The sequence below is a fragment of the Saccostrea echinata genome, unplaced genomic scaffold (assembly GCF_033153115.1).
Source record: "Saccostrea echinata isolate AGI-Se365-2 ecotype Australia unplaced genomic scaffold, CSIRO_AGI_Sech_v1 ptg000033l, whole genome shotgun sequence".
Taxonomy (NCBI): domain Eukaryota; kingdom Metazoa; phylum Mollusca; class Bivalvia; order Ostreida; family Ostreidae; genus Saccostrea; species Saccostrea echinata.
Genome location: NW_026889782.1, coordinates 16,366,123 through 16,393,119, shown reverse-complemented (window position 1 = coordinate 16,393,119; position 26,997 = coordinate 16,366,123). Strand labels below are relative to the sequence as shown.

The 26,997-nt window shown below is 34.1% G+C and overlaps 1 protein-coding gene across 1 annotated transcript; it reads left to right on the top strand.

The window, feature by feature from the left end:
* Positions 1-1,567: 1,567 nt before the first annotated feature.
* Positions 1,568-24,594, top strand: LOC133198703 (uncharacterized). Its single transcript, XM_061334724.1, has 6 exons — positions 1,568-1,696; positions 2,491-2,727; positions 3,508-3,605; positions 5,175-5,295; positions 14,352-14,490; positions 23,682-24,594. The coding sequence occupies exons 1-5, from the start codon at positions 1,619-1,621 to the stop codon at positions 14,463-14,465; spliced, it is 648 nt and encodes a 215-aa protein (XP_061190708.1). The 5' UTR covers positions 1,568-1,618; the 3' UTR covers positions 14,466-14,490; positions 23,682-24,594.
* Positions 24,595-26,997: the final 2,403 nt, after the last annotated feature.

The window sequence follows — 26,997 nt, the reverse complement described above, 5'->3', positions numbered from 1 at the left end:
TACAATGAGAGATTTTGCTAGGTGTAGAAGATTACTGCTATGCGGTGAAAATACAATAACCGTATATATTCGAGACATTATTATGAATCTGTCTGAGCGCCTTGCATATACATGCTGTTCATTGATTTTTTATATATTCACTCATCATGGTCCATATTAAAATTGATACTATTATTATCAATCACTTGGCAGTGTTCGTCAATTGCAAGGTGTTGGAGACCACCATTTTGTGGGAAGAAAAGCAATAGTCAAGATACTATGGATAAGAAAACGCATCTACCTTTGCCGATCTTTAGTTAAATTAATTTATATACTAGTTTTATATCAATTTATATACTAGTTTTATATCAATTTATATACTAGTTTTAATAGTCTATTGTAAATGTAGTTATACGTGTAATTTATTATTGGTTAACGTGTCTTAATTCAACCTTTATTGATATATTTATCTTTTAGTTTTACACTTAAATATTTTTAAAAGAAGAATAGGAAAGAAAAAGTAACCACAAATGGCTCCCTTCCGCAAAATACTTATATCTTCAAAGATTTTGGTGTTTTACAGAACGGAGCAATATTATTAAAGTTTTAAAAGTTAATGCCGATTATTTCTGTCTATAAAGTTATAAGTGGAATATGTGAGCTAATTATATTGATATAACTTTGTTATTTATCCAAATAATTGAATTTTTGGTCTTTCTCAAATGATAGGCCATTTGAAATATAAAACTTTATTTAAAGGACTGATTTAGGCTTTCAGTGCAACACAAATATTGATTTTGAAACACTGGAGTCAAGTGGGCACAGATTACAGAGTGGGGCTAAAATTGTATACAATATATATACATGTATATAGGGTTAAGTCCTCAAAGGAACTCCAATACAGCAAGGCTACATTCGTCATATTGATATTCAGAGTTCCAATTAATGTAGTGTGAATTCAAATTTATTTGGTTAAGGTCAAATAAAAAAAAATGTGTGTTTCTAGTATCATGTCCAAAAAAAAATTAGCGTAAGTAGAAGCTGAAGGCGATAACTTTTTTAAACTTTACTTTTAATTTTGTAAGCATCAGTTAACTATTCCAAACTTTGTTGCTTTTTTTCGTCATATACATACACATTTACGAATAAAAATGCACAACAAAACAGAACTCTTCAAACATTTGAATAGATACGTTTTTACAATGTCTGGGGCGTGCATTTTATTGACTGCAGTGTAAGAATACTGTACAAGTGAACAAAAGAAAAGTTCAAAGTCTATAGATCTGAAATAAAAGTAGCAGGGTTGGTGGGTAAAAGTACGGTCGGTTGGGTTACCGAAAACACAATTTTTTTAAACCTAGGTTGACTCCTTTGGCTATGTTGAGGTCACAAAATGGAATTTTTTTAAATGGGAATATGAATGAATCAAGTATTTCAAAAACGTTTTTTGAAGAACAGGACCAAATTGACAAAAACTGAATGTTTTTATCTGTGTTATCAGTAAATTTCTTCCATAGTTTTTAGGCATAAACATTTATGAAATTTTTATTTCACACTTTTTTCAATCCAGCTTGGCGTCGTCCTTGTTGATACACCAAGTTTTCGAGGATTGGACGCATTAACAAACTACTTTAAAGAAATGCCTCCTCAACAAATATTGGCATGTGTGTTTGTTATGAATGCATCGTGTAGCAACTGGTGCTTCTCGGAGAATGGGGTATATTTATATTTATTTTTTATATTTATATTTCCTTACTTCCTTTAAACATCTCCTAACGAAAATGATTTTATAACCAAAAACAAGATGTTTTTGTGAAACACTGATGGCCCCGTATGACAGCTGGTTGTGAAGGTTAAGGTTTCTCAAGTGCAAATCAAACTCAAAGGTCAAGTAATCAAAACTGCTGGTACCAAAGAAAATCTTGTCAAAAAGAATACACCTGTGAAATATGAAAGCCAAAGAAGCAACCTTTCAAAGGTTTTGGACAAGTTTTTTTTTCAAAATCAAAGTCAAGGGGTCCAAATTAATGGTGCCCAAGGAAAGGTCTTGTCACAAGGAAGATAGTGTGAAACATGAAAGTCCTAGCACCAACCATTCAAGAGTAATGATCAAGGTTAATTTTTTTCAAATCTACGGCATACTCCAGGGTCAAGGGGAAAAGTCATGTTTGGTAAAATTTAGCAAAAGTGGGTCAAACTTCAAGGTCAAGTGGTCAAATATGATTGTACTCAAAGAAAAGTTTTGTCACAAGGAATACACGTGTGAAATATGAAAGCTATAGCTCCAACCAATCAAATGTCATTGGCAATTTTAAAGTTTTTTTGCGGACATACAAACAACAACATACAGACTAGCGGACAGGGCAAAAACTAGATATGCCCAGAATTTTCGATTTCGGGGACATAATAATTTCACAGGCATATGCACGTATCATTTCTTTTCAGTACTATATGTAACTTCTTTCGTTCAAATTATACGATGTTAAATAAGACATTTTTCTCTCCCAACAGGAATGTTTACCTACATTTCTTGTGGAACTACCGAAATGCATTGTAGAGTGTGAGATGTTGATGGGTGGTGAAATTTTATTTATGATAAATAAATGGGAGTCGGTCATGACCACTCATGAGGACACGGAAAAATTTGAAGATGATGCTTGGTTTAATATCAAGCACACAATTATAACAGCACTCGGAAGACAGAGAATAAATCAGGATAATATTTACAGAGTCAGTCTTGGAAAACAGGTAAGCTAATCAAAGTTAATGAAAAAGAATCCTGGGCCCATAGGTAGCAATTTCCATATGGAAAAAGAGGGGTGGGAAGATACAGCTAAAAGAATTTATAAGACATTTTTGAGAAGGCACAACAGTGAATTATTTGAGTTTTCTAATGTATTTTATATACAGCCAAAATATCGAGAAGGCAAAAAAAAAAAAAAAAAAAGAAAATTAGTTTTGTTTTTCTAGAGCAATGTTTTCTAGAGTAAAGTAAATACTGGCCAAATTAGCGGGGGGGGGGGGGGGGGGGGCTCATGTAATGTTGATTTGGAACTTTCCCTTGATGCCTGGAATCCTTGAAGTACGCCCATACCATACTGAAAACGAAACAGAAAAAAAAATAATATAAACCCGAGATGCTCGGAATAACTTTCCCGATTCAACCCGGGAGTTGCACGCATGTAGGATAATTTTGCATGTGTTTTCATCCTACGTTGTCTAAAATCTGACCTACAATAATTTGGTCTCTTGTTAAGGACATCAAATAATATTAAAAAAATAATAATATAATTAAAAAAGTTAAAGTTGTTTGAAGGCGAAATTCTTGCTACTTTATATACATATATTTATTTAAAAAAATGCCATCTCCATTCACTATAACTGCATTTTAGAACAATTCTTTCTCCGGTCACGCTACATGTTTTACTATATTGAAAATACTGCTGTTTGTCTTGAAGCAAAGTAGTTGGGGATCTATTCCAAAATATTGTACTTTAACAGTAATGCTCTTCGATGTTCATATTTCAGATGCGTCACGAAAACGATGAACGTTTATGTCGAGAATATACGAGATTTGAAGATACTGTATGTGGAATACTCGAAAAAAGAAATACGGAGAACTTATCGTAAGCTTTTGATTTAAAAAAAAAACTTTAAAGTCTCAATTACCTGAATGGAATTCATATTATATGCCCGTCGTTTTCCAGAGTATGTATCATTTCAAGCTTCATTTGTCGCCCTTTGACTTTCAAACCCTTGGCTAATCGTAAAATCATTTGTATTGATGTTCGTCCAATTAGCGAGTGTTTTAGTTTACCTTAAACAAAGCCAATTAAGTTTTTCCTTTTGAAGAATAAGGTGTCTTTTTCTTGTGTGTATTTTTCATCTTGCATATTTTAAATTTTACATTTTCGGACTAATTAAGAACCACCTTCCCAATTTTAGTCAAACTTGTTTAGAAAAAAAATCTGTTCTACTGGAAATTGAGGTTTTTTAGATTAAAAGGACCATGCCCCTTTAGAAGGGATGGGGTATTAACAAAATCTGGGGGATCTGAAATCATCCAAAATCTTCACAAAAACCACATGGTCTGAAAAGACAATTAGACTTGCACATATTTACTAAGCAAAAAACGAATCTCACCGGATGTTCAAGGAGAGACGAAATCGGTGTAATATATACATTTTAGTCCTCTTTTTAGCGCAAGGTAGAATTTTCTGATCGTAGTTGTCTGTCGTCCGTTCGTCTGTCTCTTGGCTTTGCACATTTTCAGCTTCTAATCCAGAACAATTTGTCCAATAGCAACCACACTTATAACTATCATTCTAGGGTAAAGGAGATTCAGATTTGTTCAAATAAGGGCACCACCTTCATGACCTCCATGAAGGGGAGATAATCATGGAAATTCCAAAATAAAGTAAACGTCTTTCACAATCTTCTTAAGAACAACTAGTCCAGAAAAGATACTTTTTTGTGAAAGCTGCCTGACATAGTTTGTTCGAAGCATGGTTCCTGGGTATTGTGGAGCGCATAAATGGCAAAAAAGTATTTAAAATCTGATGAAGAACAACATGACCATGATTACTGATAAATTTACTTGATTATTCTGCAAAGATCCTGAGAAAGTATAGATACAAGTTTGTTCTAATCAGAGCCCGAGGAATAGTAAGGGTCAAGGTTTTACTTGGTAATATATATGAAAAAATGTTTAAAAATCTTCTCAAGAAGGGCAAGGTCATAATTATTGATAATCATATGCCAACATTCTCAGATAGTGTAAATTTATTTACTACAATAAGGGATAAAATGTTACATGAGAAAATGATGTGAAAAAAGTTTTAGAAATCTCATGAACAGCGAGGTCATGATTAGTACTATAAATATGCAAGCATACTCAGATAGTATAACAACTTTTCCCAAACATGTCTACTTAAATGATCTATAGATTAAGCTTTACAAGCAAAAGTACATAATTCCCCAGTCCATAAACAAAACACCTCTTATCGATCGAGAAAGGAAAAAATTAGAAACAAAGTTCACATTATATCTACTATGTAGTTTCAAATTATGACTGTGTTAAGTTTATAACATACAGTGTATAAATAAAAAAGGGGGTGCTTGAATTTTAGTTTAGCTAAGAGCTTAAGGACCTATTGCTTGATTTCTTATCTAGAATTGATTTTTCGTATTTTCAGAGCCCTCAAAACAATTGCAATCCAGTGCAGGTCGATCATGAAAAAGAAACTTAAAAAGATGAAAAAAGAAAAGAGCAAGCATAAAAAATGGGAATCAGATTTAAAAGGAAGTTTGACAAAGGTTCGTATAATGTCTTTACTTTTTGGCTATATGCTGTCGATAAAAATTAAATACAAAAATTTAAAAATGTATAATATCCTTCTTCGAGAGACATGATAAAATCAAGGTGAGATCCAGATCCAAGATAAAATTAAGAAAATAAATTTAAGGGGCCAGGCAAAATTTATCACAGGAATGAGACCGGAATAAATGTGCATGGGACAATTACTTTTTTCATGAAAATCAACCCTGAAACATTTTTGTATGAAGTACCCATGGACAAGCACTTTAAAACATTAAAAAGAATATTACAATAAGTATGTAAAAATAAAGAAGGAAATAACAGCAATATTTGGGAGTAATGATTCCCATATATATATATATATATATATATATATATATATATATATATATATATATATATATATATAATTTGTCCAAAATCTTGTACGTGAAAAGAAGAAAACACTTGCTGTGGCGTTCAACTCGACATTTAGATATATCGACGACGTATTGTCAATTAACAATGGCTATTTTCATTCTTCTGTCGATACGATATATCCTGGTGAACTTGAGATAAAAGATACCACAGAGTCTGACACATCTGTTTCATATTTGGATATTTTACTTGAAAAAGACGTTAATGGTAATCTAACAACCAAGCTTTATGATAAACGTGATGACTTTAACTTTTCAATCGTCAACTTCCCTTACTTATGCAGCAATATACCTTCATCACCTGCATACGGGGTATATATCTCTCAGTTGATTCGATACGCAAGAGCGTGCTCTACGTATGTACAATTTCTAAAACGAGGTAAATTATTGACAAATAAGTTGATGAAACAAGAATATCAGCTGTCTCGTCTAAAGTCATCATTTCGTAAGTTCTATGATCGATACAATGACCTTGTCAGCAAATACAATTTATCATTGAGTCAAATGCTGACTGACGTTTTTCATACTAATTGTTAGGCCATTATTTACACACTGAATTGTCGACGGATTTTTCCCTTATTTCCCGATCATGACAAGGAGCACACGGCGGTAGTGACCGGTCGGCAGGGGATGCTCACTCCTCCATGGCACCTGATCCCACCTCTGATGTTTGGAGGTCCGTGTTTGCTCTGCTCCTATTTTATATTGTATAATGGACTTTTGAGCTTGAATACTGTTCGTTATCTCCATATATTTCATATATATATATATATATATATATATATATATATATATATATATATATATATATATATATATATATATATATATCCACAATTGAAATAAAGTCTCTTTCCTGGAAACTTGTAGAAAAAACGATTTTTCTCCCATTTTATAAACTCAGATGTTCCAGTGATATCCAGAGACGGGTAAAAGAAAAAAAAAACATATTGTATTCTAAAGCAAACTTAATAGTCTCTTATGATTTTCCCGAACTTTTTCCAGATAATTGTAGTAATTTATCTATGACATCACAATATAGACATTAAAGGTTCCTCTTAGTTTAAGTCATAATTATTGTTACTATGTTACCGTTGTGTATTCATTATACATTTTAAATGTAAAGCTTCTGAAGATTTGATTTTTAATGAAAGCGCTATATATATATATATATATATATACTTTATAAATATGGCTGTGTGTTGGTGAAAATGAATTGGTGACGAACTCCAGAGCATCAGGCCTTACATAACCAAATCTATCACATACAATATATTTCTTGAGTTCTTTAGAAGGTGTACATGTGAAGGTAATATTGCTTTGATGGATTTCTTCAACCGCCTGATAAAAGAAAAATATTAATTTTAGCATATGGTATCAAACCAAGACAAGGATTCGATCTCTCATGGTCTTTTCTTTGATCCCTGAGTGTCTGGATGATGTACATCAGTTTCTGTAAAACATACAACTCAAATTTCCTCAATACTTCTTGAGCAATAGAAAACAATTCAAACCTGCACAAATTAAATAGTTGTTCTGTATAGCATTAAATAATCTAGTTAGAATAGTCTAACTGTGTCTCGGGACGAGCCCTAGCCACAGTTATAATGCTTCACATATACTAGTACTCGCAATGAAGCAAAAAAAAATGCAGAATCGCTCCGAAACGATTTTAAGTAATACAAAAGGATTTGCACTGAAAATTACTATCATAATAATTAAAACAAACCTTTTTGAGGTTGTGAATGACTTTTGACCTTAAGAAAATAAGCCATGTAAAGATGAAAATTCAACTCATTTCTGAACGTTTTTTCTCGATTCGAATTTACACGCCCTGTTGACATTCGGAACTGTCTGGATTGTTCATTGAGTATGCATTGAGTTAGAGTAATCTCCCGTATTTTCTTTGCTACATTGCAAATACACAGAACGCATTCAATCGTTGAACCGGGTCCCTGGGACATTTATCATTTTAACGATGGAACATTCTACCTATAAATAATCGGGAAATCTTTATCTGTCAACAAAAATTATGCTCATTTCTATTTTGAAAGTTTAGGGTAAGGTTCTCGACCCCCTCGGAATTTCATTCTTTTTCTATTGTACATTTGTCATAACCAATTTGCTTAGTATAAATAGCTTCATCATTCAACACAATTTTAAAAGATATTGCCTGCCCCATTTTTTGAGAAAAAGACGCCAAAATTGAGGTATTTGACGTTTTAAATGTTCTATTATTTTCAATGAGAAAATTGATTTATTTTATATTATCACATTAAAGTAATCGAAATGGCATGAATTATTATATTCTATGTTTAATTTATCCTAAATTTTTATTTCCTTTCTTAAATGTAAAAAAAGGGTAAAAAAGGAGTCTTTTTTTTTCAATTTTCCATATTAAAGTGAAACCGTTGTCAAGACAACAAACAAGTAAAAATCACTATCATCCATATTTACCGATTCCACAAAAATCCAAGAAATTGTTAACTGGATCATTTTCATAACAATGAACTAAAAAATATGTATGTTCCGAGCACCGTTTCCATGGAAACAGAGCCTATATAACGGGTTTTTGTACATAAAAAAATCTGACTTTTTCTGCATTTTAAAAGTAAATATTGATACGATTATGAGAAAGTGTACTCGTCAAACTAAATTTTATATAATGTTTTTGAGCAGAAAATTGACTACAATAACACTCCTTCTATGCTACAAAATAATCAGTTCATGGAAGGACTCTTGGTATACATGTCCTACTTAAAGTACCTTTACAATATTATTCATGAAATAGTCAATGGAATTATGTTTAGAAATACATGTTTTTATAAACATGCTTGAGGTGTATATGTGTACATGTATTTGTTTATCTTTGTTTCTTAGTGTGCTGCTGTTGGAAAACAAGTTTAAGTAAACCAATAAAAGCCTTTTTACCTCATGTCAATTTAATCATTCCAAAGGATTTCAACTTCATGTATTAATTTCTAGACATCCTTAGCTAATGTCTTTACTCATCTATGACTGGTGAGGCTTTCCATGCTATCATTTGAGTGAAATGTTGCAGGCATTGTATCCAGGTAGCTGATATTTTAGCAGCAGTAACGTATATCTACATATCAATCATTTTAAATTGTTTGTTTTATATCCCTTCAAGATATTTTTTTACTCATATTGAGATGCCACCACTTGCTAGTGGAGGGCTGCATATTTTGCAAATATGGTCTCATTCATAGGACTGGATTCGAACCCACATTGCAAGGATCAACTCCTTCCTCCTTGATTCAAGAGCAAACGATGTAACCACTGCGCCATGAGGGCAACTTTGATCAGTCCCAGATTCTAGATAAATGCAGCTGTATGTGACAATAATAATAGGAGACAATAACATTAGATTTCATATATATATACAAAATAATTCATGATTTAAGGTTTATCAATACTCTGATAAGAGAGATAACTCTTAATGACATAAATATCTATTATTCCTTTATAAATTTGTCAAATTGAAGGGTCTTTTTTGTCCAATTTTGGCCCGCAACCTATGCTATAATTGTTTGTATTTCAGTTAACAAATACATTTCTTTTGGAAAATCATAAGAGTTAAAGAAACATTTTATATGATTGACCAGAGGGTTTATGAACCTTAATGAGTTTACAGTGCAAGTACGTCCGATATCAGTCAAATTGTAAAATTCTGCAAAGTTATTACACTGTCATGAATATTGGACAAGAACAGGAAAAAATAACAATGTCATAATGACACAGATGTATATATTCTGTCCATTATCCGTGGATATTTTGCTAAAACAATTTACATGAAATTCTATGAACCTTAAGTTTACAGTGCAAGTACTTCCGATATCAGTCAAATTGTAAAATTCTGCAAATTTATTACACTGTCATGAATATTGGACAAGAACAGGAAAAAAAATAACAATGCCATAATGACACAGATGTATAATTATATTCTGTTCATTATCCATGGATATTTTGCAACAATGTCTTGATACTGAGTCCCAGACTTTGTAACTTAAAATCTCCCTCTTTTTAACCTACTTTTAAATCCTCTTTGAGATTTATGATAAAATTCATACTAAAATCTACATATATCTAGGGAGAAAATCCATTTGCAGCATATCAAATATCATTTTGTATGTTTTGACTAAAAAAAGTTAGAACATTTATTTGTTTACTGCATTCAACAGGTTGGAGAGAATACTCGAAATCGGGTATTATCTGTGAAATCGCGTATAGTCCCCGAAATCGGGGTATCGTTGTATCCGCGAAATCGGGTATAGGCGGTGTAATCACCTTATAACACTTAAACAATGGGATGGCGCATTTTGCCGAGTCAACTTTCACCTAGAGACAAATGTTATCTAAAGGTATCACTAGCCAAATAACAATTTGGAAGTCTGAATTAATGCGCATATGACAACAAATACCCGTGGAGCTTAGTACATTTCATGACCTGCACCCAAACAAACGTTCGTTCTGCTTTTATATTTTATATAATGTTAAATGTATTTGCATCTTCTTTATGTTCATACCCAACACAACAGAACTATTAAATATCAGAAGTCTGGAATTTATAATATTTCCACATCAATACGACAAACATAAACATTTTGTAAATAATTCAATTTATACGGAAACACATTTCACACACAAAATAATCTGACATTTAAACAGGGGGTTTTCTATCGTATTTAATTATGCGTCATTAATTGCTTAAACATTCATCTTGTGCATAAAAATAATTCATTACAAAATGTATAAACTATTTAATTGTTAAAATGTTTCAAATTACGGCAAAAACTAATATAACGCGTATATTATTTAGTATTTTTTCGGAGGGGGGGGGTGTTATGAATCTATTTTCATCAGTTGATTTTTTTGTCGTTGAATAGCATTCCTTACATATATCTTGTACCACTACATAATTATGTTTTATAAACAGAGAATGACAATTAAAGCTAATTTCCAGAAATTATAAAAGGCGACATATTCTTTCTTATTTTTTTTTTTTAAATTATTAAAATTTTCTTTGGATTCAACTTGCTTCCAACGTTTTAGCAAAGACAATGATGTTCTCAGCAACATAGCTTGTGAGAGAAAATAACTGTTGATCATTTAATTTCGATGAGTCGGCAATATTTTACCATTTTTCGGCGACTTCAGGGGACGAAAGTGAATAGCTATAACGGTTGTTACTAGCTGCTTACATTAATTATTCCTTGTCCGGACTATCTCGGTCAAGCGAAAATTAACCTCGAATGTGTTATGCATGTGTCCAAGAGAAACATCCCTCCCCTTTCAAAACCAGCAAATTAAATGTAAAATGTTATTGTAGAGTTTTGTGCTAAACGTCATTGAATGGTATATATTCATTGCATGATAAAGAGAGAAGATCTATTCATCTAATAAAAATCATATTGATTCCCTATTTTGCCCTCTTGAGTGAATAGAATTCTTCATATCTCCAAAACATTCATGCAATAATTGTTTATATACCGAAACAATATGAGGTTAAAATAGAAACCTGTTATTTTCTACCAAATTCGACTAGTTTTTTTAAAAAAAAAAAAAACAACTAAACTTCATGTTTATTTTTAACACATTTTTCACAATAGATGAAAAATAACAAAAAGTGATAACCATGAGTAATAAGTATCACAGATTACAGAAAAGACAGGGAATTATGAAGTTTTAGTTCCCTGTCACGTGACGTACTGTCTAGAATCAATCAGATAACGTATTTTAGCATATTATAATGAGGTTTAAAGCGATATAACCTAAAATAAACTACAGACTCTGAAGGGAAAATCTACCCTGTCTATCCAATACTATAAGAATAATAAAAGAAAGTGTCTCCAATCTGTATGGATGATTAATTAAAAACAATGCAGCTCAAGACTTAAGCTAAGACGCGATTGAACACTCCACTTCAGTTTGTTCATATGTATAAAAAGTAAAAACAGTATAATATGTGAAAACTTTAATATATAATTCACATTTGAATATTAGCTCTATATTGAGAATGTATAATAAGCACATGAAAAGATGTGCGAATTGGATTTTTTAAATTTATTTATACGAACCAAGCCAGCCCCCCCCCCCCCCCCAGCTAAACGAAAATCCTGGTAAACTGACATTAAGATATTTTCTTTAAAAAATACGCACCTCCTCCTTTCCCAGCGGGAATTGCAGGACTGTATACATACACCATAGGAGGAACTGATGATTTTACTAAAGATTCTTAACCTCTATCAATATACACTGTATTAATTTTTAAAAATATATTTAAGTTTACATGCATGTACACATGTAGATATTAAAGCAATATGAGCTGCATTTTTGAGAATTTTATTTTGCTATTATAATGTGTAATTATGATAAATTTGTATGCAATTTAAACATTTTTTTATTAATTAGCAGAAATAAAGTATCAAATTGTTTCAGAATATAGGATTCTATACAATCAAATACATACATGTAGTATTACATGTATATAAGAAATCAGTATTGTACAGGACGACAATAATGTAATTTTGCTTCAATCAAAGCTTATAAATACTTCATCCATCGCAAATATGAACAACAAAAGTTTATAAACGTTCTTTTTTCTGTCATTGAAATAGTTAATTACAATTTTGCAACAAAAATTTCTGACATCAAAGTTGCAGCTCATATTGCTTTAAATTTATTTCATTTTATATCATTTTTCAACCTGCTTTCCCTTTGTTGTTTTTTTTTTATGTTTGTTTGTTTTTATTTTATTTTTTTCCCCTTACGAAAACGTAGGTATTCTATATCGATGAGAAATACTTATACTTACCAACTGAGGAATAATTTAAATTTAACGTGAAAGGGAAACCATACATTTTTAAGTAATAATACATAACACAGCGTTAGTAGTGAAATTTCTTCAAAGTTTTACATTTTGTGAATAATACACAGGTTAAGAAATGAAGCTTCGGGAATGATTTATACGGAAACGACATGTAGTTATTTGTTTTTAGAACTTGTACTGAAAAATAATGACGCCACCGTGCCTTCTTTGCTACCCCAGCAGTGTTTGTCGTGTGATTTTAAACTTGTCAGACAACCATTGAAATTGATTTCAATAAAAATAAACTCCCAAGATACTGATGTACAAGTAACACTAATATAACTGACACAATGCACCGTTGCTTTATTTTTCTGTTTTTACAGAAAGTTGCACGGTATACCCGATTTCGCGGATTCAACGATACCCTAATATCGAGGACTATACGCGATTTACGGATAATACCCGATTTCGAGTATTCTCTCCAACCTGTTCAAGGTAGATCTTTTTTAAATGGATTTGGGCTCCAATTTTTTTTTATTTGAAGGAGAAGTAATTTTTAGTGAAAAATAATTAATCAATCAATAATTCAAAATATATCATGAAAAATGATGAAAATGCTTTCCTGATTGTATTCAAAAATTGAGAGAGAGAGAGAGAGAGAGAGAGAGAGAGAGAGAGAGAGAGAGAGAGATTTTTAAAAAGTTGGATGACAACTTTTTCTGCATTGCGGGATTTTAGTCACATGCACCTATAATCTGAGATTCGCTGCACATGTCTTAATATAGATAGATAAAAGCAGGGTTTAGAGTCAGAGAAATTTCGGATTACCATGCACCCTAATCTGTTCATTCATTACTGTTTATGTCCGTTTAGGTCATTGACAACTTTCCGTAATTCGTAGCTGTAATACGCGATTACGAACTACAAAATCAATACTTAAAATTAACAGTTAAATAATTATCTGTTTGATGCAACTATATCAAACTGTCAAATGCCCCGCGACTTCTCTTCCCTTTAGTGGATACAATAATGCATAGACCATGCAGAGTGTAACAGGATGCTCCCACATCTATTCTTTCTTTCGTTCGTAATGTCATTTAACATGCTTTAGTGCATGACATGCGATAGCCACAAGATAATGCTGAAATTTAAAGAATTTAAACAACCGTTTCATCAGAAAAGCTTACAGAAGTGATAACTGACCACTAGTACCCTCCCCTAAACATTTCTGACCATGAGGTTTGGAATTTGATGTCTCCAAACCTGATGTTTTTTCACTTGGGGACTTCGATGTCTCTGAGCCAGATGTTTAGTCAGTTAGTATTATACATATATAGTAGGCACAACATCTTGAGGGGTGAATCTCGGACACTAGGGACTTCGATGTCTCCGAGCCCGATGTTTATTCACTTAAAATTACAGGTATATAGCAATCAAAAAATACTGAGGGGTGGATCTGGGAAACAAGAGATGGTACCATTACCATCTTTTTAACAGAAGTAGTAACTGACCACTAGTACCCTCCCTGCAAATTTCAGACCCCGGATTAGCTGACTTCGATGTCTTCGAGCTCGATGCATATTCGCTAAGTATTATATACATGTAGTAGGCAAGCAAATGCGGTAGGAGAAAAGAGCCTAAGTCGGAGAAACCCTTGCCCTTGAATCATTTGCTCCAAATCTGTATTGTTTCAATAGACCTTTGAGCTTACTAGTAATTTCTGTTTATTGTCTTCATATTTCATGGAAACCGTGCAGATTTCAATCCAGTGTATTCATTTGAGTCTATAATCTGTTTTGTATCGTTCTAGTTGGAAAATGTTTGTCCTCCTGTGGTAGAAACGGAGGAATCTGAATCTGACCTTGAAGAAAAATTCATCAGAAACTCCAAAAAGCGTAAAAAAAAGTCAGATGATTCAACATAGTGTCCTTCAGATTTGTGGATACCAGGTAATATTAACATACTTGTACCATGTTGGTAAACTGTTATAAAAACATATGTATAGTCATTTAATGCTGTCTTTCGATCGAGAAAAGCACTTAGTGTAATGTATTAATGTTACAATGATACAATTAATTACCCGTTTTGAGGTTAACATGGTGAAATAAGGATTGAGATCTGACCCACAAGGTGACCTGACCGAGGCCGCGTAGCAGCCTATGTGAGGTCAGTTCAGCGAGTGGGCTAGGTCGAGGGTCCTTTTTGCACCATGTTGAGCTAATAAGGCGTAACCATAATCAATTGTTTTATTATACCGATATAAGGATAACATATAGATTTAATGTAGGATACTCGATGTCGGAGAATTCTTTCAGTTATCAATGTTTGCTAGTGAAGTTGTTTACGTTGACGCCTGAAAGTCGTGTAAGTTTTTTATGCCCCCGTAATCGAAGATTCGGAGGCATATTGTTTTTGCCATGTCCGTCTGTCTGTTTATCTGTATGTTTGTCTTTTTGTCCGCAAAAACTTTAAACTTACCCATAACGTTTGATTGGTTGAAACTATGGCTTTTATATTTCACATGTGTATTTCTTGTGACAAGAAATTTCTTTAGGTTTCGTCATATTTGACCTTTTGTCCTTGATCTTGGGGATTGACCCACTTTTGCAAAATTTTATTAGACTTTCACCTAGGCCATAACTGTAACTTTTGAGCATTTGGTGCTTGGGATTTCAAACTTCACAGGTGCTTTCCTTGTGTCAAGACTTTTCTTTGGATTCCAACAACTTTGACGCTTTGACCTTGGAGTTTGACATACTTTTGAAAAGAAAACTTGAACCTTGGTCATAACGTTTAAACAGTTGATGCTAGGGCTTTCATACTTAACATGTGTATTTCGTGTGACAAGACCTTCCTTTGGATACCACCAACCAACCAACTTTGACCTTGGAGTTTGACCTACTTTAATTTTGAAAATTTCTAATATTGGCCATAACTTTTGTACTTTACATGAGTATTCCTTGTGACAAGACCTTCCTTGAATACCAACATCTTCGACCCTTTGACTCTGACCCTGGATTTTGACCGACTTTAGAAAAATGTTAACCCTGGTCATGATTTTTCAACAGTTTTTGCTAGGGCTTTCGTACTTCACATATGCATTCCTTGTGACAAGACTTTCCTTTAGATACCAACAACTTTGACCTGGAGTTGACCTACTTTTTAAAAACTTTAACCTTGGTCATAACTTTTGAACAGTTGGTGCTAGGGCTTTCATAATTCACATGTATATCCCTTGTGCCAAGACCTTCTTTTGGCACCTTGACCTTGGAGTTGACCTACTTTTTAAAAAATTTAACCTTGGCCATAATATTTGAACGTTTGATTCTAGGGCTTTTATATTTTACGCACATGTTTATTACCTGTGACAGGACCTTCCCTTGGGCACCATTTGACCTTGACGTTTTATTTACTTTAAACAAAATTAACCTTCATCATAACTTTTCAACGGTTGGTGTTAGGGTCTTCATATTTCATATATATTCCTTAAGACGAGACCTTTCTTTGGGTACCAACATTTTTGATCTATTGACTTTGAGTTTGACTTGCATTTGAGAAACATTAACCTTCGCCATTAGCTGCCATACAGGGGCATCAGTTTCACAAACACATCTTGTTCATCAAGATTTACTGATTAAAACGGTTTTTGATTGACAGTAACATACATTGTTATAACTGAAGGTTACTAATACTGATCACAATGAAAATCTGGCGCAGAATTTTACAAAAAAGAAGAGCCGATTTTGCATTCCCTGAATTGTAACTTTGCATTCCCTGAATTGTAACGAAATTTTCAACTGACGTATAGATCTGTCGTATTCTGTATCGTAAATAGACAATGTACATTTTATAAAACATGTTTCTAAACATATGATCATTATTTTATGCAATAAGTTTAATATAAAAGGAATTTCAATTAAGAAGTCATTATTAAGCTGACAATATGGATTAATAACTAGATACCATTGAGATGGTGGCCATCTCAAAGGGCCCTGCTTTCAGCAATGAACATGAAAATGCAAGGAAGCTGAAAAGGGTTTATTTTGAAGAGGAACATTTGTGTACTATTAAGGGATGTGTTGTTTGAGTCTAAATGGTTTCTATGTTATCCTTGTTATAATAAAAAATGGCAAGAAAATTACGAGTGCTCAATACCTTCTATCAAAAAAAGGCACAAAAATCACGAATGCTGCATATCCTCTATAAAAATTGTTGCATATCATCTATCAGAAATATGGATGGAAAATCACAATTGTTCCGTATCCTAGGTCAATTGGTAAGGTTTGAGGCTGTCTGGATCTGAGGGATAGAAATTATGCACCGAACAAAGAATTTAAACAGAGAGGCTATTTTTGACGTAGACCTTGACTTAAAAACTTTATTCAAGGTCACTGCACATCCATGAACCAGTGGAACCCTGTGAGTGAAGTATGGTTCATATTGGACCAAGGGGAGAGAAGTTATGCTCTAGACAAGGATTTTTCATATAATTCTGCTATGACCTTAACCTTACTCCTAGAAACATGGTTCAAGGTCACTGCACACCCTTTACCCAAAGGCACTCTGTGGGTGAAGTATGAGCCAGATTGGGCCAAGGAGAAAGAAAATATGCTCCGGATGAGAATTTAAACAGAGAGGATATATTTGACCTTGACCCTTGACCTAAAAACTTTGTTCAATGTCACTGCACATCCATTGGCCAGTGGCACTCTGTGAGTGAAGTATGAGCCACAATGGATCAAGAGGAGAGAAGATATGCTCCGCACAAGGATTTTTCAAATAAATCTGCTATGACCTTGACCTTAGACCTAGAAACATAGTTCAAGGTCACTGCACACCTTTTACCCAAAGACACTCTGTGGGTGAAATACGAGCCAGATTGGGCCAAGGAGAGAGAAGATATGCTCCGGACAAAAGATCTCGGACGGACAGACTTATCACTATAGCGCAGCCGCAGAGCGGGGCCCTAATAATGACTTCTTAATTGACTAAGATAAAAATTTGACAACTCTGTTTAGTAAATATATTTTTTTCCCTTGAATATTATTTTTACAATTAATCTTATGTAATAGAAATATAAAATTTTTTGTTCCTTCTACAGCTTAGATACTTGTTCAAGAACGGGAATTTTTTTTCTTATTTGTAAGATTTTTGTGAAAAGGGCTACTGGTCATTATATCCCAAGTGGAATGATTCCTAGGTCATTATTGCTGTACACTATACATTTTGGAGTCATTATTGAGTTTTATAGCTTTCAAACAAGCCAATCAATTTCGAGTATTCTCAGTAGAGGTATTATATATATATATATATATATATATATATATATATATATATATGTACAGAGAGAGAGGGGAGAGAGATAACCCAATAAAAAATTTTGCGACACAGTAAGATCTATGATAATTAAAAAAATCAGAACTTAAATTTTCTCTAACTGAAACTTTAATCAAACAAATCAATTTTTAATATATAGATGACTAAGCAAAGTTTCAGACATAGATATATCATTTGAAAATTTCCTCTTTTAGAAAATTAAATTCCAGGCACTTAGCATCAATTTTTTCCAAACACAACTTTTTACTATTGAAAATGTTCATTGAATTGTCGGTCCCCCCTCCCCCCACACCTTTTAGCTCACCTGAGTTGAAAGCTCAAGTGAGCTCTTCTGATCGCATTTTGTCTGTAGTCCGCCTGTTTGTCCGTCTGTAAAATTTCACATTTTCGACTAATTCTCCAAAACCACTGGGCCAATTCCAACCAAACTTGATACAAACATCCTTGCGTGGAGGGAATTCATACAAGGCGAAATAATTCAGAAATAGTGAAAAATTGGTGGCATATTTTGAAAATCTTTTTTTTCAAGAACCACTGGCCCAAAAAAGTTGAAACTTATAGGAAACCTTTGTTACATGGTGTAAATTTAAGTTTGTTCAAATCATGACCCATGAGGGTAGGGTGGGGCCACAATGGGGGATTTATTAGGTCACCTGAGTCACTCAGGTGACATATTGCTATCCGTTTTTGTCCGTCGTCGTGCTATGTTCGTTAACGTTTGAACATTTTTAGCTTTTTACCAATTTCAACCAAATTCGGCAAATAGCATCTATGGGTGAAGGAAATCAAAAATTGTGAATTTCATGGTCCCTGCCCCTGGGGCCTGAGGAGTGGGGCTAAAACCACCAAAATTATTGCAATCTATAAAAATCTTCTTCTTTACTCCTGGACATCAAGCAGTCAAACTGTTGGCATGATTGTAATAAGCATTGAGCCCTCAAACAAAATTGTGAAATTCATGGCCCCAGGGTCAGGGGTTCTGGTGCTAGGGTGGGACTATATATAACATATAGTAAAATGCATTATTTCTTTGAAGATCTTCTTCTCTGCTCCTGGGTATTAAATAAACTAAGTATGTAGTTATGAGTGCCTTTCCAAAATTGTTAATTTCATGGACCCAGGGTCAGGGGTTCTGGTAATAGGGCAGAGCTCTATTGCTTACACTCTATATAGGGAAAATGCATTAATTCTTTGAAAATCTTGTTCTCCGCTCCTGGGTATTTAATAAAGTAACTAAGTACATAGTTATGATGAGCAAGAGTGCCTCTTCCAAAATTGTGAAATTCATGCATATGGCCCCAGGGTCAGGGGTCCTGTTGTTAGACGGGGATCTTTTGATTATATAGGGAAAATGCATTAACTCTTTGAAAATCTTTCTGCTCCTGGGTATGATGAGCAAGAGTGCCCCTTCCAAAATTTCGACATTCATGGCCCCAGTGTCAGGGGTTCTTGTGTTAGGGCGGGGCTCTATTAATTATGTAGTGAGAATGCATTAATTCTTTGAAAATCTTTTTCTCTGTTCCTGGGTATTAAATAAACTAAGTAAGTTCAAAGTTATGATTAGCAAGAGTGCGTCTTCCAAAATTATGAATTTCATGGCCACAGGGTTAGGAAGTTCTGGTGTTAGGACGGGGCTCTATTGATTATATAGTGAAAATGCATTAATTCTTTGAAAATCTTCTTCTCTGCTCCTGGGTATTATTCAAACAGAGGAAGTGCATGGTGGTGATAAGGACGAATGCCTCTTCCAAAATTGTGAATTTAATGTACTTGGTCAGGGATCTGGTGAAAAGGGTAGGGCTCTTTTGATTATATAGTGAAAATGCATAATTTCTTTCAAAATATATTTTCTACTACTTGTTAAAAAGCTAAAAGTCGCCAGCGTGGCGCAGTGGTTAGAGCCTTCGCTCTAGATCTAGAGTCGCGGCGTAAGGAGTTGATCCTTACGTCGTGGGTTCGAATCCCACTGTGGGACGTGGAGACCAGTCCTTCGGATGAGACCGTATAAACTGAGGTCCCGTGTCCCAGTAGGTGCAGGCAAGAAAAAGATCCCTCACTACTCAATGGCCTAAGTGCCGAGTATAGGACAAAATTTGCAGCTCTCCACTGGCAAGTGGTGGCGTCTTCATGAGTGCAAAATTCTCATGAGGGACGTTAAATAACAAACAAACAAACATAAAGCTAAGAAACAAGTGTTTAGTTATGATGAGCAAGTCTGCTTCTTCCTTCTAGAATTGTGAGTTCATGGCTCCTGGGTCAGATGTTCTGGTGTAAGGGTGGGGCTTTATTTATTTAATAATATAGTGAAAATACATTTCTTTGAAAATCTTCTATGCTTCTGGGCATATTCGAGGCAAACAGAGTAAACATTTTTAATACACATGTACGCAAAGCTATTTTTACTAGAATTTTGAACACATGGACCATTTAGTCAAGTGTTCTGGTCCTGGCCAGGGCTCTATTAACTTGTATTCTGCTGAGCAAAGTTTTTCCCCTTTGCCATCCCCCTTTGTTAATTAATCACTGTAAATAATGTACTTGAAAGGTTAATAGAATACGAGAATTATGCAAGAATATTTATTGTATAATTCAAAAAGTACTTTCATAGTTTTAATGATCAGGTAGACTTTGAAATAATAGATGAATAAAATTGAGACAAAAATAACAATTCTTTTAAATGTTCTTCAAAGGCCAAGAGAGGCCAATGTGAGAAGTATTAATTTGGCGTGAAAAAATAGACATTTTGTTACTAGTCTGCATGGTAATTGTGATAAACCGGGGACAGATAGATACTAGACCAATTATTTTGTTGATCCTAATCATACTTTTTTCTTGCTTTTGGGCAACAAAGCTTCATTTATCAGTTTATGGATCCTTTAAATTGTTAAGGCCCTTGGGCCTCTTGTATAGGAATATATAGAAAAAAAACTTTAAAAATCTTCTCAAGAACAGATAAACCATGATTTGTCATATTGATATGGAAGCATCTTCAGATAGTGTAGATTCAATTTTGTTCAAATCATGACCCCTGGGGTAGGATGGGGTCACAATGGGGGATCAAAATTCTACATAGAAATATATAGGAAAAATATTTTTCTCAAGAACAGCAAAGCCATGTTTAGTCATATTGATTTGGAAGCATTTTCAGGTATTTTAGATTCAAGTTTGTTCTAATCATGACCCCTGGGAGTATGATAGGGCCACAATGGGGGATCAAAGTTTTATAGGAATATATAGGAAAAAATCTTTTGCTCAAGAACAGCACAGCCATGTTTAGTCTTATTGATATGGAAGCTTCCTCGGGTAGTGTAGATTCAAGTTTGTTCAAATGATTATCCCTGGGGGTAGGGAGTGGCCAAAGTGGGGTATCACATTTTACAAAAGAATATATAGGAAAAAATATCTTAAAAATCTTCTGCTCAAGAATAGCAAAGCCATTTGTTATAATGATATGGAGGCATCCTTAGGTAGTTTAAAATTGAAGTTCCCCCGTAAAATTTCCAATACTGAATTGATTTGTTTTTCCTAGCTATTGTGCTCAGGTGAGCGATGTGGCCCGTGGGCCTCTTGTAAGGCAGTATAGTCAATTAGGGGTAATGTAGTACTTTATGAATAAAATTTGATATTGAAAGAAGTTGGACCCCCCCCCCCTCACGAAATAAGATTTTCGAGTTTTGCCCCCCTTTTTTTTTTCTTGTCATGTCTTTTTCCAGCAAGTGTGATTTTTTTCTCTGGCTGCCCCCCCCTTTATAAATTTAATTCATTTCAAATTTTTCTAGTATTATATAGCACAACAAACCCAACCCCCTCCTTAAATAGGGTTTCATGTTTGAAGAAGTTGGTTTACGGGCTTTTTCTCATAATTGTCAAAAAAAAAAATTATGGGAATGATTTCTTTTCTTGAGTAGGATGGAACTCCCCTTAAAAACTCCTGGATCCGCATTTGTAGTATTTAGGCAGATTCTGCGAATAGGGTGATATTTCACTCTGCATGGAGAAATTTAATTCAAAAAACTTAAAACCAAAATATTTGTTAGAATTTATTTGAATTAAAATTAAGTATTAGAAGAATATTTCAAACAATATATCCATGTCCGATTATTTTTAGTCATCTATTGTTGTATATTTAGAAGGAAAAATGATGAGATCAACGTTATCAGAAAGATAAAACTTGCACATCACGAAAAGATGTTTGCACCACATATACAGACTTAACACGACGTAATGACAAAAACACTTCACATAATGACAATTGCACACCACACAATGACAGAAGCACATCACATAATGACAAAAGCACATCACACAATGACAAATGTACATCACATAATGACAAAAGCACATCAGATAGTGATAATTGCACATCATAAACATAATTTAGTCATGATAAGACAGTGCAGGCGTTCTATAAAAATTTTAACGAAATAATTACATGTATCATGTAGGTATTTTTGAAGTGACCGTGAGATTATACTTTTTGCCTTAGGGTAATGCTGAAAATAATTTTAATTTACAATACCTCCCTCTTCATGTGTAACTTTGGTGATAATCTGCCATTGGTTTTTTAGAAGAGGAATTTTCTAGGAATCGCAACTATTTTTATATTTCTTTATTATCTCCCTCTGTAAGATTCATATCAATAATATGTCTCATAATTGAAAGCCCGTGGCCCAGGCATACGCTGTTACAAAAAAGATTGGCGTGTGATCTGCAGGAATCTTGTGTACGAATAATAATAGTTTAAAAATCTACGCTTTGGTCGGCTGACCACAGCTGGACAGACTTTACAAAGTTACTTACATAGTAAAATGTTACATTTACATTGAAATACCTTGACAAAATTTAGTATTTAAGTCCGCTTATTTTAACAGTTTAAACATAGGAACTCTTCACATAAATAATAAACTCCTGTACGATAATTTTAGTTTTATTAAAATTTCATAAGGTTGGAAGAATTGCTTTCGCTCTAGTTGCAACTGAACCAAAATTTATTTATTTCAAAATTTTAATCAGTACATAAAACTAAATTTACAAAATTAATCATTGTTGAATAATAAAAAAAAGATTGAACCAAAAAATTATTGATTCCTGCGAGTTCTGGACTGGTAACGTGTAGTACTGAGCTACACAAACAGTTTGGAATTTAAAACATCTATGAAGCACCGCAATCACACAATGGGATCTCACTTTTTATGGTCTCTCCATGTTTTTACAAATGATAGCACGTTTTAAATGCACGTAAGGAACGTTTTAAAATAATGGATAGCTCATCTAGAGAGAGCAAATTTTAAGAAAAAAACGAGTTTTAAAATTAAATATTCTGTATCAAATGATCCATCTTGCGATTTTTTTTCAAATCTAAAATGTTCCCTTTCCTATTTCACAGGAATCCGATACATCAAAAGAATGCTAAAATTTTCTTTGGCAAAACAATGAAATTTTCACTTTTGAAGTGCGCCCAGATTCCTCCTGAATGCTAATTAAATGTGTCCTCGTTCTTTGATAAAAAAGTGGCCAAAAGGTCTTGATAAAAGACCAACATTTCGAAAAGTTTACTCACACCATACTGAAATTCCTGAAATAATAGGAAGTTACGAATCGATACGCAGAGGCATGAATTCTTTGCAAACGGGATTTGACGCATAAATGAACATTTATTCCCAATTCCTGGACTATCGATTGATTTATGTTAACAATACACACTAGATTTCTAAACAATATTTTCTTAGAATTTATGAATAACATTTTGTTAAATATCTTTATGTCGATTGATATCTTACAAATATTTTTTTTTTCTCAATAGATTTCCGCAAACCTATGTCAAGAGGATAGTTAGCTGCCAACTTCAGTCTAGACGAACCTTGGCTCAAAATCAATCAAGAGTACCGACACTTGCCCTATTCGTTACGTTAAACGCTCTGGGGTTCATATTTTGGCATTGGAATTGAAGACTTCACAGGTGGATTCAATTGTTTGTGGAACGACACCATTTAAAAGAAGGCTGTTGCCAAATAAATTGATGCTAAGCAGAATCTGATATCAATATTGGTATACCATGACAAGAAGAATGGTATCAGAAGGAGTTTGTGAAAATGTGGTTAATAAGTCAAAAGACAACTAAGGAAATAAATAACAGAAGTTCAAAACCAGCATTGATACCAGTGGGTAGACTAAAAACGCAAATTACAGCAGACGGACAACGGATGAAAATTTTCCGGAGTTGCGCAACCTTTTCCCTTAAATATGTATTTTTAATTAGCGAATTGGAAAGGGCATATAAAGGGATAGTGAGTTAAAAAGAAATATCCATCCCTCAGGGCACGTCCTCGGGGAATAGTTCCTGTCGCGGGATCAATAAGAGTGTCAAGGAGTGAATTTATGTATTTCACTTTTACTTTTATGTTTCAGCATCTGTGTTATATTTATCAATTTGACATCTCTCCTCCTCCTGTCCCACGGTATCAATGACAGTATTGGAAGTTTTACATTCAGCGTAGAGATAAAAGGTTAAACATTTCCTGTCTTGAGAATTCTACCTAAATTAATGTCAACCATATTTCTTTTAATGTTACAATTTCAGTTTTATTCCATTTCATTGGCTATCTTTAGAAATGTGGGAGGAGTCTGGGGGAAAGAGATGAGATTTGTGTGTATGTTAGTTTTGAGTCTTAGAGTAGAGTTTTAGCGAGTTAAATGTTACCTTTTGGAATTTATGAATGAAGTACAGTAAACATGTTCTACGAGTGTTTTCTTGGAAGGCATATTCACATCGTCACAATCGATGGAGAATGCGTGTATCTGGGGTATTAAGGGTACCCGATCGAAGATATCACTTGCACGAAAAACGCCTTTACTAGACAGCAGGCACAAGAACCAGGTGAAGAGAAAATAGAGAGAGAAGCCAGTAGATCTGAAATGGTGGGAGATATAAACGCGGCAATACAGGAACTAATTACAGTATTACAACCGGGGAAAACACCGACACAAAAAAACAGGGGCCCGTTTCACAAAACTATCTTATGACTAAGATCTGTCTTAAGACCGAAAATTATAAGATTGCACCATAGCCGTTTCACAAAATTGTCATATCTTATGATAATCTTAAGATCTATCTTAATCTTAAGACAACTAGATATCTGTCTTAAGTCTAAAGTGAAGCTGGCGACAGTATATCTTTTGGCTAAAAACCGAAGGATATTTAAAGAAAACAGTTTTTAGAGATAGAACAATCCTTTGGACTATATCAGGCCAGTCGGAACAATGACCCCCCCCCCCCCCCGAAAACAATAAATTGCCAATAAATATACGATAGAAAACATAAAATGAACCTTCTTTATGTTTGTGCCACTTTATTCATTTCAAGGCATTTTCCTTTTTTCGTTGTTGTGTCCCCTCCCAACTGAAATTACACCCCCGAAATTGCTTCTTACGGCCACGTATATATCGTCGAAACTTCCGGTCGTCACAGGAAGTGTTTTAAAAATGGTAATTTTTTGAACTTTTTTGTTTTTCATTATTTCTTCATGATATTTATAGGTTAAATAGAGCCTATCAGAATGCTAAATATGCAATTTGTTTAAAAATTGATTAACCCGTACTCTAGATATTTATTACTTGCTACTTTGATGCGATGGTCTTTGATAGTGTAATGGTAGGCGTGTTGAATTTTCACGCGGGTGACTCGTTTTAAATCCCAAGAATGTCCAAATTTTATCACACTGTTGTTTGGGCTCAAATGTAAGATTTTATCTGTAAAGAGGGGGGGGGGGGGGCTATGTCGTTCAACGTCAGAGGAATGGTGTTTGACTTCACTATAGCACTGTGTCTTTTTACTCTTTCATAAAGAGTTTGCAGTTGAATTTTGCACTAATTAATGTGCATACATGCAACTGTGATATGATAAATCAAGGTTAATGTAAGGCCACAATTAAAATATTATTGGTTTGGCGTTGTTATTATTATTATTATTATTAACATCCCCGGTCTTACTTGGTCTCTCTCGTTTAACGTGGCCGTATCCTCGCGGAATTTCTTACACTGTCGCTTGATATGTCCGGTTTTACGACAATAAAAGCACTGAACATCTGTCGGCACTTGTTTACGGTTATTAGTTTTATTACGCATTCACGTGCGGAATGGCCCTTCTTGAAACATAACTCGCACCGGACGTGTGCATCTCTGGACGACGGCTCTCCTATGGGACACACGGTGGACTGTGCCTGAAGCGCAACCACGGCCTCGGTTAATTCCTCAATGTACTTTGTTTGCACAGTGACAATGGACTCGAGATCCTTCGGAGATTGCTTTGGTGTTTCCAAAGAGCTTGCTTCTTCTGCATCCTTGAGTAGGGGTTGGGGTCAAGTGAGCATTTTCCTCAGTGGTATAATTTGTTTTAGTATCGGGTAGCTTAACTAAAATGTCATCCCGAGCTAAGCTACAAAATTTCCCAATGGCATCCCCTTTTTGTAATGATATCTCTATCAGTAAAATTAACCAATCTTAAGAACGTTTCCCCATCTTTTATGTGACAAAAGGCATTCTCCAAAAATCAGACCCTCGGAATAACCCACATTTCCCGAGCTGATGCCAAGAACCCCTTGAGGTAACTTCTGCTCTTGTATACAGGCAGTAATAACTGTCTCTGTCATAGAGGGAATTGTCATATCTTTGAACGTCGACAAATTTCGTCTGGGGTCAGTGGACAATTCTTTGCTACCAAATTGAATCGTTAGCAGATGCAAACTCTATGTTCTCAAGCCAGTTGACATCGGAATCTGTCACTAACAACTTCAGAGCATCAAAAATTGCTTCCACATCTGTGAAAATGTCGGAAATTTTGGTCCAGCTTTGAAACCGAAAGATCCAAAGGTTAATGTCATTTTCTTGTCCGATCTTGTCGATCATCGGAAACATACTTCTAATACAATACATTCCGGAATTATCCATTTCTGGTTTGAAATTTCTTTTTAATGAAAGAAAATAGCGTCTGCATATAAGCAGAGGTAATTAAAAACCGAAAGGTGCACATATAGGGCCTAAAAAAAATTTTGCTTGTTTCCTGTAACCTAACCGACCCATTCAATTTACCCTTGGCTGGATTTTTTATTCTACCAAATCTG

What these genes read in the sequence shown, in the direction of transcription:
- LOC133198703 (XM_061334724.1), top strand. Translation starts at nt 1,619, where the DNA reads ATGCCTCCTCAACAAATATTGGCATGTGTGTTTGTTATGAATGCATCG. An exon ending in GGTGCTTCTCGGAGAATGGG is followed by an intron (nt 1,697 to 2,490) that starts GTATATTTATAT and finishes CTCTCCCAACAG; the next exon opens with GAATGTTTACCTACATTTCT. An exon ending in GAGTCAGTCTTGGAAAACAG is followed by an intron (nt 2,728 to 3,507) that starts GTAAGCTAATCA and finishes TTCATATTTCAG; the next exon opens with ATGCGTCACGAAAACGATGA.